This window comes from Artemia sp. Qi Xiang Cuo, chromosome 3 (assembly GCF_049724085.1).
Source record: "Artemia sp. Qi Xiang Cuo chromosome 3, ASM4972408v1, whole genome shotgun sequence".
In the NCBI taxonomy this organism is placed as follows: domain Eukaryota; kingdom Metazoa; phylum Arthropoda; class Branchiopoda; order Anostraca; family Artemiidae; genus Artemia; species Artemia sp. Qi Xiang Cuo.
This window is the reverse complement of record NC_142796.1, coordinates 92,473,887-92,486,618: the sequence shown is the minus strand read 5'-3', so window position 1 is coordinate 92,486,618 and position 12,732 is coordinate 92,473,887. Positions and strand designations below refer to the sequence as shown.

Genomic DNA, 12,732 nt, shown 5'->3' with positions numbered 1-12,732 from the left:
CCTCAAGTGAACATCGTTCTACGCGAGATGAACCATGCAGACAGCCGACATTCTGCGTTGAATGCAAAATCGGCAGTCACACGTGTTACAGTGTAAGATGTCCCTCAAATAGTAATCCACAAAAGAAATGACATCTGAAGCTTATGCAGTTAAATGTTTATCGTGGAACATTAATGGCTCGTACACGAATAAAATTCCGATCTTAGATGTTTTTTTTGAGCAAAATGAAGTTGTCTGTTTACAAGAACATTTCGTCACAAGCCGCAGTAAATGTATTCTTAGTTTTAATAGTTCAGTATCGGTCTATTCAGTTTCAGCGAAGCAGCTAAGTGGAAAAGGGCGACCCTCCGGTGGTATTGCCACTTTTGTTCGTTCGACTCTAAGATCTAGCGTATTTGAAGTCAATGATAATTTTCTGGCGATCCGTGTTGAGGGCTGTTTTTTTATTAATGTATATTTGCCTACAAATTACCATGATGAGCGTTCGGAGCGCGCTTTTACTTATTCTAGTGATAAACTCGGCCAGTGCATTAACCGTATTAGATCATTAAGCCTTGAATGCATACTAGTTGGTGACTTCAATTGCGACTTGAATGAACCGCTCTTATCTAAGTCTTTACGTTCTATGTTGTTGCTTAGTATTTTTGGAGACCAGTTTGACCTCAAGTGCAAAGATTTAAATTTTACACATGTACACACCTCAATGCATCAGATCTCGATCACGTCGTTGCGTCCGCAAATTTCAGGATTTCGCCTGTCAAGGTTTTGCTTGATTTTCAGCTGTCTGATTACTTACCAATACAGTTCTCAGCCGATATTCCTTGCCACAGCTCAGATACACAAACGCAAACAACTTCAAAAACACCTCCTAGGTCTCGCCGTGATTGGCGTAAAATTAACCCTGTTTTATTTCAAGAAGAAGCCGCCAGAGTCCTTAGTAAGATCCGTGTCCCTTTCCATCTTCTCTCTGGATTAACTATTCTTTCAAGGGAGGAAACACAACTATCAGTTGAGTTTTATTGTGCAGAAATTGGCCGTGCCCTTCGCTGTGCTGAAAAAGCTTCCGTCCCTCTAAGTAGACCCCGTCATCATATCCTTCCTGGCTGGTCTGAAAATCCAGAGTTAATGGGTACCCATTCAAAGTCTAAATTTTGGCTTCAACTTTGGGTTTCTTGTGGACGACCCCGTTCGGGGGTAGTCAATTCAATCCGCCTGCTCACAAAAAGAAAATTCGCAAAGGAGCTAAAAGCTCACAGAAAAAAGATGATTGATATCGAATCTACACGGGCCAAAATTAATCCTTCACTCCTTTGGCGTTTTCTGTCCTCTAAAAGCGATGAGTCTTTATCCGCATCTGTTGTCCCTGATTCTGAATAGTACGCATATTATGGGTCAGAATTTTCGCCTCCTGACCCAGCCCTCAACGAAAGATACGAAGCTGAGTTGGACGACTTCTTAGATAGTTGTCCTCGGAGTGATTATCTTGTAAGGGAGGGAGCTGTATGTAGGGCCATCTCTCCCCTAAAACCTAAGCAATCTTTTGGGATTGACGGGATCAGTGCACTCCATCTAAAAAGTGGTGGGCCCGCTCTCATTAGTCATGTAACCCTCCTAATGCAGATTATCCTCATTCAGGGTATTGTCCCAACCACTTTCTCAATTGGAGATCTTACACCAGTTCCTAAAAAAGGAAAAGTTACCATGCAATGCTCCTCTTTCCGTCCAATCACGGTTGCTACCCCTTTCTGCAAGTTATTTGAACTTTTATTCGTAGATGAGTTTGAAAAACTGTGTTGTAGTCCACCAAGACAATTCGGTTTCTAACGCGGCATTGGTTGTGCGGAAGCGCTCCATGTCGTTGCATATGCACTCCTGGATGCAAACAAATCAGGAGAAAGTCTAGCGATCGGGGGCTTGGACCTGCAGAGAGTGTTTGATTCATTGATTCATGCACGTATGTTGCTAAACTCAGCTAAAAGAGGAGTGAACTAAAATATCATCCGGGCTTTCCGTGATATTTATTCTCACCTTCGCGTGTGACTCAAGCTCCCTCCCGATAAAGGCCTTCCGCCAGCCCCACGGTCAGCTTTGATACCAGTCCATAAAGGGCCCCGTCAGGGCTTTTATCCCCCAATGTCTTCAATAACTACATTATTGAACCTTAAGACAGCTGTCCTTCATCATGCATTCTCAGTTCCATTGACATCTCCCTAGTATGCTATGCCGATGACACGCTGAATCTCAGTCGGACGCTTAACCGCCTTTCAGAAATATTTTCATGTCTGCAGTCCAACTACGAGAAAGTCGGTCTGTGATTTAACTCCCAAAAGTCGGAAGTTTTGCTTTATAATTGGAAGAATGACCCTCCTACTAATATCACACTCGGTGATTGCTCAGTAAAACCAGTTGATAGAATAGTATATCTGGGGCTTCAAAAAGGCTCCTCATTACAGCATACCCGTTCCCTCCTGATCTCACATCTTGAACGGCGAATATCCAGCTCCTATGCTTTGATCGTTAAATCCACTCTGAGATTTAACCGTCCACTACTGGCAAGTATTTACAACGTTACCACTCTGCCACATATATTATATGTGACCCCTTTCTGGACTTTATTGGCAAACTGTGAAAAGTCTAAAATCCAATCTTTATTTTTCCGTTTTGCAAAGTACCAACTAAAATTGCAACCTTGGACAAAAAATAGTTTTCTGATTCGGCGCTATAACCTAGCGGACCCAAATCTAGCTGTTGAGACACTTATTAGCCGGCAAAAAACGAAACCAGCAATTCTAAAGCACGAGTGGGCAAGTTTGCTTGTTTAATTTTTCCTTTCGTTTCTCTTTTTATTTATTCCTTTCTTTTTTTTTTCTTTTTTTTTCTTTTTTTTTTCTCCTTTCAAAAGTTGTTGTCTTTGTTGCTATGTTCGAAGAAGTTGTTGTTTCTGTTGTAATCTTTGAGTATGCTATCTTTCAGTTTCCACTTTTCATACTATTTTGTATACTATTTAAGAAGTTGTTGCTTTTGTTGTTATTATTATCGTTTTGTTTCCTCTTTTTGTATTTTTGTATACTCTGTCATTGTACATTTATTGTATACGACAGGTTTTCAATATATATTATTATATATATTATTATTATTTATGGACGCCAAAATACTACTATTACTGCTACTAACAACTCATGGCAACAACAAGCTGCCTGAGGCCAACACATCTACGCAAGCTCCACCTTCTTCCCAATCTATTCAAAGCCTCCCTCTTTAAATCCTCCCAGGAAGTTCCAATTACCCTTTTTTATTTCCTTACGACACCTTCCAACCCCAACGGAGGACGACCTGCTTTCCGTTTAGCCCTAGATAGTATGCCAAAATAGAGGTCATGAATAAAGTTGCTGAAGGTCTGGCCAAACGACATGATAGTAAAATATTGTCTATAAAAGAAATGTTATATCTGTAATATAATGTTAAACCATTGTGTTATGTAATGTTATATAACATTATTATAAAATAATGTCAAGAAAAGAAGGGAGAAGTTCCTGGCACCTTGGAAATGAAGGAATATTTATTTTATGAGCAAAAATTAAAGACAGTATAAAATAGCTGAAAAATAATAAGGCCCCAGGTGCTGATAGTGTGGTTAAGTATAAGTTTTAAGCATGATGGTTGGGAAATTAGAGATATATTACTGAAGATTTTGAGCACGATTTTTGAAAAAAGGTCAGAGGCTAGTAATTTTACTACTACTACTACTAGTAGCAACTCACCGCAGTACCAAGCCACTTGAGGCCTAACACACCTACGCACACTGCTTCTCCATCCCAATATATTAAAAGCCTCTCTCTTTACACCATCCCAGGAAAGCCCCATTACAGTTAAATCAAGTTTCTTAAATGATCAAATATTTTTAAAAAATGAAATGCATCTTAACTCTGTGTATTCTTATTAATCAAAAATAAAACCCAAGTTTCTTAAATGATCAAATAGTTTTTAATAGATCAGATGTATCTAACCGAATTTATTCTTATTAGTCAAAGATACAAATAAGTTTTTTTAATTACGAAATATTTTTTTAACAGATCAGATGTTTCTTAACCGTGTTTATTCTTATTAATCAAAAATAAAACCCAAGTTTTTAAAACAATCAAATATTTTATAGATGTACTTTAACCGAGTGTATTCTTATTAGTCAAAAATAAAACTCAAGTTTCTTAAATGATCATATATTTTTAATAAATCATATGTATCTTAACCGTGCCTATTCTTGTTAATCAAAAATAAAACCCAAGTTTCTTAAATGATGCAAATAGTTTATAATAGATCAGATGTATCTTAACCAAATGTATTCTTATTAGTCAAAAATAAAACTCAATTTTTTTTTAATGATAAAATATTTTTTAACAAATCAGATGCATTATTCATCTGATTTATGTGTATTCTTATTAATCAAAAATAAAACCCAAGTTTCTTAAGAGATCAAACATTGTTTTTAATAGATCAGATGTATCTCAAACGAGTGTATTCTTATTAGTTAAAAATAAAACTCAAGTTTTCTAAATGATCAAATACTTTTAATGAATCATCTATATCTTAACCGTGTATTCTTATTAATCAAAAATAAAACCCAAGTTTCTTAAACGATCAAATATTGTTTAATAGTTCAGATGTATCTTAACCGATTGTATTCCTTTTAGTCAAATGTAAAATTGAAATTTCCTAAGCGTAAAGAGTGAGGTATTGAGGAGAGGGCATCCTCCCTCATATAAGTTATAAATTCTGTTTGTTTTAAGTTTTGATGTTGTTCCTTACTTTCAGTAGAAAAAAACTTGTTTTTTTATTTGATTTTTGATTGTTTTTAAATAATGTCGGGAAATCCGGCTCATCCATCGTGGAAAATTCATTCTCCCCACAGAAAATCTCTCCAAGGAAAGTGAATTCCATGTAAAATACCCCCACCTCCCGCCAGGAAAATTCCTGTCAGACATTTCACTCTAGTTGAAATTTCCCCGAAAGATTTCTTTCGGACGGACCCAGGTGAAAACTTTTTCTTAGCGCACTTTCATTTGAAAAAAATATATTTAAAATCATGCTGGAAATACCCTCCTCTGTGGAATAATTTTCCTGCAAATAACCAGCCCCCAGTAGAAAGTTACACCCGAATAAAATTTCCTCTGGAGAATTTATCCCGTGAAAAACTCACCTATGGGGAATTTCTGCCGTGAAAAATCCCCCACTCCTACGGAAAGGTACTCTAGACAACTCAAACGCGGTATCCCCCCCCGGAAAATTCCCCTTAGTATCACGTAAAACTGAGTTGGCGAGGAGAAAGTAAGACTAATAAAAAGAAATCCGTATAGGAATTTTGGCAAAATCAGGAAATCTTCCCCCAGTGTAAAGTTTCCCCTGGAAAGTTCACTCCTCGAAAAGTTCCCTCCTCATGGAGGCAAGATTCTCCCCGTCGATTCTCCCCATAGAAAACCTAGAATATCCCGAGAAGAAAATTCACCCCCCCCCCCCAAACCTACAAATGTATGCATACTTCCCAAAAACAAATACTATACGTAAACAATTGGCAAAACTTATAACTTAAACAGCTTTCCCCATGTACTGTGGGGGGGGGGTCATGGTATCTCCAAAGACACAGTTATTGGTTATGTTGAACAAAAGGGCTATCTCCAAATTTTGATGGGAAGACTTTGAGAAAAAAAGGGGGTGGGAGAGGGGCTAGTCGCCTGGAGGGGGACTTTGTTCCATTTTGTTCAACATTTTTTTGGTCACTTTAAAAGGGCACTAGAGCTTTTAATATTTGTTTGAATAAGCCCTTTCCCGATATTAGGACTATTGGTTTGATACGATCGTCCCTGAGGAAAAAAAATAAATAAACACGTATCCGTGATCTTTCTTTTGTCAAAAAATACAATATCGCACATCTTTACAGATTTTTAATAGATCTTTCTAAAATAGGATTTTCGGATAAGCTGAATCTGATGATGTGATTTTCATTAAGATCTCTAGACTTTTAGAGTGTTTTTTCAAAAATCCGACACATTGTCTCTGGCACGTAGCTTTTGGTGGGTAATACTAGACTTAATGAATTTTAAACATCTGGAATCAGCATAACAAGCTTTCTCTTTTGATATATCTATTGATATAAAAAATCTGTCTTTTAAAGTTTCGGTTAGTATTGAGTCGTGTCGCTCCTTGCTTACAGTTTGTTACCATAGACTGTTCGATTTAAGAAGGATAACTACCTTCCGCGAAGTTATGACATTGGTATGACAAATAAGATTATGTGTTTTTCTGGATAAAAAAGAAGATTGAAGTCGTTTTAAAGCTGAACATATACTAGAAAAACTTTAACACCCTATTCAGAGCCAATTATTTTTGCCAAATTTAGTTGTAATGCTAGAATAGAACACGGTTTTATTTTCTTTAGTTGTCATAGCATTAGATCTAATTTTTCAGTATCCACTGCTTAGGAGACTAATGAGGGAAGGGATGGGAGAGTCTTTTCTAATTGTCTTAGGCTACGGTGTGCGAAAATCTGCTTTTCCCAATTTTTGTGTAAACTTTGTAAGAAGTAAAATCTTTATTGTCCTTACTACCTTTTTTTATTTCAGCTATTCGCAGTGCTATTCTTTATTATGATGTTTACTCTTGGTATTGGGAGCGCAATGGCCCTTGTTGGGGGAATCATCACGATAATATGTGACGAATTCCCACATTGGCAACGTTGGCGGGTGACACTTGCTTTGTGTACTGCTGGCTTTGGATGTGGAATAGTATTTACGACGCCCGTAAGCGAACTTTTGTTTCTTTTTATTATTTTTAATTTTTTTACGGTGCTACTTGTAATTACAAACATCTAAGCGGCAGTTCATTCATATTTTTTCTGATAAAATTTCAGGGAAATAACGAAAAACATCTTCTAGCATCACCATGGTGAGGTTCAACTTTTATTGGCTCAATTACAAGTTTCGCCGTTGTTATATTTTCTCACTATTTATTATTATTTTTCATTTTTAAACAGAGTATATACAATAAACATAATACTCTTCTGGGCTGCTTTGGAGAGCCTGACTCCAGGCTCTCCAAATGGGCATTCCAGTACATATTGAACAACAAATACACCATCATCCAAAATTATCCTTAATTATAAATGGTCTTTAAAAGCCAAAGGAGCCAGAATGTTGAAACTATTCCACCACCGCTGTTTCCGATACAACCTCAGTGTTAGCAACTCTCGGTCAAAAATAACAAATAAAGATGTAAGAAGGTACTTTGGATAGCAGGCAAAACTCTCTATGGTCAGACGCAGCAATATGGTATTGCCTAAGTAAAGAGCCATGGTCATTCAGGGTGTTTTTTTTTCACCTAGCCACTGTGTTGAAGGGCTGATTGTAGGAACTCCCAAAAGGGTTTAACACCTTTTTTTTACCAGAAAGTGATTTAAGGGTCCCCTCCTCGTTTATGTTCTTAATACCGCCCTCCTTCTTAACCCTCCAAAAGATTTTGTTCAAAATAGTTGAAAAGTCTAAACAATAAGCCTTTGGATGACAGGACCACCAAATTCCATGGGATAAGGGTGGTAAATTCTGTCAATAGCTAAATATTCACACACGAAAAATAAGTTATTTACAGATTATTTGCAGATGTAAAGTCTTACATTAGTAAAAGAGCGGCATGATTGATTTTGGGTGTTCACTGGCTCGGAACTTTCAGGGATCGTTCTTTGGTCCGAAAGGATTACACATTTTCTTGTGGAGGTAGTAGTCCCGGATATGGAAATTTTTTGTCTTATTAGCTAGGAACTTGTAATCACCTGCCTTTGGGCCAAGAGGAGTAATGTACAACAGAATTGGTCCCAGGGCACGATTACTTTCATAAAACGATGCCTCAAAGGTGGCTGTCCAGCTGCACCTGTTATCGTTGGTCAACTTTAAATGAATAGGAAGACATTTTCATAGAGAGGTTCTATTAATCAATTAAATCAGTATGTTTATTACCCAAAAGAACACACAAGGGTTCATAAATGGAGTAAAAGTAAGAAAAAAAATGCACATAGAAAATATACTATTTCGATAATACAATAAAAGATAATACAAGTAAAATAAACAAACAATCTACCAGCACATAGCAAAATGGAGGCTATTCGTCTTATCAGTCCTCAGCCACCAGAAGTGGCTCAGTTAACCCAAAAACTAAGACTAAAATTTCCTTTCTAGCCCCAAGGGGTATAGAAAAACTTCGCAAAACGAAAAACTATTTGTTGATATTGCTGCTGCAAACAGAAAAAATGGTTATTCTAAATTGTTGAAATTTGTATTGGTTCAAAGCAAAACGGTGTTTTTGTTTCCTTCAGAAAATAAAGTAAGAAGTAGTTGAGGGAGAAGTACTAAAGGTATTATCAATAACAGTAGGATTTGATTCTTAATACATGCAAAAGTCTTAGTTTGTGGCGCGTGTTGTTTTTATAAAGCAGAATTTCCTGCAATACAAAATTTTAAATTAATGTATAAATATGTTTAAATTTTTATTGTTAAGAATTGATCATTTATAAGGATTCCTTAAACAATCATTTGATGATCTTAAGTTAGGTTAGGATTCCTTAAACAATCATTTGATGATCTTAAGTTAGGTTAGGATTCCTTAAACAATCATTTGATGATCTCAAGTTAGGTTAGGATTCCTTAAACAATCATTTGATGATCTCAAGTTAGGTTAGGATTACTTAATCAATCATTTGATGATCTTAAGTTAGGTTAGAATTCCTTAAACAATCATTTGATGATCTTAAGTTAGGTTAGGATTCCTTAAACAATCATTTGATGATCTTAAGTTAGGTTACGATTCCTTGAGCAATCATTTGATGATCTTAAGTTAGGTTAGGATTACTTAAACTATCATTTGATGATCTCAAGTTAGGATTCCTAAAACAATCATTTGATGATCTTAAGTTAGGTTAGTATTCCTTAAACAATCATTTGATGATCTTAAGCTAGGTTAGGATTCCTTAAACAATCATTTGATGATCTTAAGTTAGGTTAGGATTCCTTAAACAATCATTTGATGAAGTTAGGTTAGGACCCCTTAAACAATCATTTGATGATCTTAAGCTAGGTTAGGATTCCTTAAACAATCATTTAATGATCTTAAGTTAGGTTAGGATTCCTTAAATAATCTTTTGATGATCTTAAATTAGGTTACGATTCTTTAAATAATCATTTGATGATCTTAAGTTAGGTTAGGAGTCCTTAAACAATCATTTGATGATCTTAAGTTAGGTTAGGATTCCTTAAACAATCATTTGATGATCTTAAGTTAGGTTAGGATTCCTTAAACAATCATTTGATGATCTCAAGTTAGGTTAGGATTACTTAATCAATCATTTGATGATCTTAAGTTAGGTTAGAATTCCTTAAACAATCATTTGATGATCTTAAGTTAGGTTAGGATTCCTTAAACAATCATTTGATGAAGTTAGGTTAGGATTCCTTAAACAATCATTTGATGATCTTAAGCTAGGTTAGGATTCCTTAAACAATCATTTAATGATCTTAAGTTAGGTTAGGATTCCTTAAATAATCATTTGATGATCTTAAGTTAGGTTAGGATTCCTTAAATAATCATTTGATGATCTTAAGTTAGGTTAGGAGTCCTTAAACAATCATTTGATGATCTTAAGTTAGGTTAGGATTCCTTAAACAATCATTTGATGATCTTAAGTTAGGATAGGATTCCTTAAACAATCATTTGATGATCTCAAGTTAGGTTAGGATTACTTAAACAATCATTTGATGATCTTAAGTTAGGTTAGAATTCCTTAAACAATCATTTGATGATCTCAAGTTAGGTTAGGATTCCTTAAACAATCATTTGATGATCTTAAGTTAGGTTAGGATTCCTTAAACTATCATTTGATGATCTTAAGTTAGGATTCCTAAAAAAATCATTTGATGATCTTAAGTTAGGTTAGGATTCCTTAAAAAATCATTTGATGATCTTAAGCTAGGTTAGGATTCCTTAAACAATCATTTGATGATCTTAAGTTAGGTTAGGATTACTTAAACAATCATTTGATGATCTTAAGTTAGGTTAGGATTCCTTAAAAAGTCATTTGATAATCTTAAGTTAGGCTAGGATTCCTCAAACAATCATTTGATGATTCCTTAATCATCATCTTAAGTTAGGTTAGCTTCCTTAAACAATCATTTGATGATCTTAAGTTAGGTTAGGATTCCTTAAACAATCATTTGATGATCTTAAGTTAGGTTAGGATTCCTTAAACAATCATTTGATGATCTTAAGTTAGGTTAGGATTCCTTAAACAATCATTTGATGATCTTAAGTTAGGTTAGGATTCCTTAAACAATCATTTGATGATCTTAAGTTAGGTTAGGATTCCTTAAACAATCATTTGATGATCTTAAGTTAGGTTAGGATTCCTTAAACATTCATTTGATCATCTTAAGTTAGGCTAGGACTCGTTAAACAATCATTTGATGATTCCTTAATCATCATCTTAAGTTAGGCTAGCTTCCTTAAACAATCATTTGATGATCTTAAGTTAGGTTAGGATTCATTAAACAATCATTTGATGATCTTAAGTTAGGTTGGGATTCCTTAAACAATCATTTGATGATCTTAAGTTAGGTTAGGATTCCTTAAACAATCATTGATGATACTAAGTTAGGTTAGGATTACTTAAACAATCATTTGATGATCTCAAGTTAGGTAAGGATTCCTTAAACAATCATTTGATGATCTTCAGTTAGGTTAGAATTCCTTAAACAATCATTTGATGATCTTCAGTTAGGTTAGGATTCCATAAACAATCATTTGATGATCTTAAGTTAGGTTAGGATTCCTTAAACAATCATTTGATGATCTTAAGTTAGGTTAGGATTCCTTAAACAATCATTTGATGATCTTAAGTTAGGTTAGGATTCCCTAAACAATCATTTGATGATATTAAGTTAGGTTAGGATTCCTTAAACAATCATTTGATGATCTTAAGTTAGGTTAGGATTCCTTAAATAATCATTTGATGATCTTAAGTTAGGTTAGGATTCCTTAAACAATCATTTGATGATCTTAAATTAGGTTAGGATTCCTTAAACAATCATTTGATGATCTTAAGTTAGGTTAGGATTCCTTAAACTATCATTTGATGATCTTAAGTTAGGTTTAGATTCCTTAAATAATCATTTGATTATCTTAAGTTAGGTTAGGATTACTTAAGCAATCATTTGATGATCTTAAGTTAGTTTAGGATTACTTAAACAATCATTTTATGATCTTAAGTTAGGTTAGGATTCCTTAAACAATCATTTGACGATGTTAAGTTAGGTTAGGATTCCTTAAACAATCATTTGATGATCTTAAGTTAGGTTAGGATTCCTTAAACAATCATTTGATGATCTCAAGTTAGGTTAGGATTCCTTAAACAATCATTTGATTATCATAAGTTAGGTTAGGATTCCTTAAACTATCATTTGATGATCTTAAGTTAGGATTCCTAAAACAATCATTTTATGATCTTAAGTTAGGTTAGGATTCCTTAAACAATCATTTGATGATCTTAAGATAGGTTAGGATTACTAAAACAATCATTTGATGATCTTAAGCTAGGTTAGAATTCCTTAAACAATCATTTGATGATCTTAAGCTAGGTTAGGATTACTTAAACAATCATTTGATGATATTAAGTTAGGTTACGATTCCTTGAGCAATCATTTGATGATATTAAGTTAGTTTAGGATTCCTTAAACAATAATTTGATGATCTTAAGTTAGGTTAGGATTCCTTAAACAGTCATCTGATCATCTTAAGTTAGGCTAGGATTCGTTAAACAATCATTTGATGATTCCTTAATCATCATCTTAAGTTAGGTTAGCTTCCTTAAACAATCATTTGTTGATCTTAAGTTAGGTTAGGATTCCTTAAACAATCATTTGATGATCTTAAGTTAGGTTGTGATTCCTTAAACAATCATTTGATGATCTTAAGTTAGGTTAGGATTCCTTAAACAATCATTGATGATACTAAGTTAGGTTAGGATTACTTAAACAATCATTTTATGATCTTAAGTTAGGTTAGGATTCCTTAAACAATCATTTGATGATCTTCAGTTAGGTTAGGATTCCTTAAACAATCATTTGATGATCTTAAGTTAGGTTAGGATTCCTTAAACAATCATTTGATGATCTTAAGTTAGGTTAGGATTCCTTAAACTATCATTTGATGATCTTAAGTTAGGTTAGGATTCCTTAAACAATCATTTGATGATCTTAAGTTAGGTTAGGATTCCCTAAACAATCATTTGATGATCTTAAGTTAGGTTAGGATTCCTTAAACAATCATTTGATGATCTTAAGTTAGGTTAGGATTCCTTAAATAATCATTTGATGATCTTAAGTTAGGTTAGGATTCCTTAAACAATCATTTGATGATCTTAAATTAGGTTAGGATTCCTTAAACAATCATTTGATGATCTTAAGTTAGGTTAGGATTCCTTTAACTATCATTTGATGATCTTAAGTTAGGTTTGGATTCCTTAAATAATCATTTGATTATCTTAAGTTGGGTTAGGATTACTTAAGCAATCATTTGATGATCTTAAGTTAGTTTAGGATTACTTAAACAATCATTTTATGATCTTAAGTTAGGTTAGGATTCCTTAAACAATAATTTGATGATCTTAAGTTAGGTTAGGATTCCTTAAACAATCATTTGATG

The 12,732-nt window shown here is 34.2% G+C and overlaps 1 protein-coding gene across 1 annotated transcript in view; it reads left to right on the top strand.

The window, feature by feature from the left end:
- The window catches only part of LOC148954752 (sodium-dependent nutrient amino acid transporter 1-like), a 201,006-nt gene that overhangs the window by 118,602 nt on the left and 69,672 nt on the right, over nucleotides 1-12,732 (top strand). Inside the window, exon 9 of the mRNA XM_089086726.1 lies at nucleotides 6,615-6,791. Within this exon, the coding sequence (XP_088942852.1) occupies nucleotides 6,615-6,791 (177 nt within the window). The remainder of the gene's footprint in view (nucleotides 1-6,614; nucleotides 6,792-12,732) is intronic.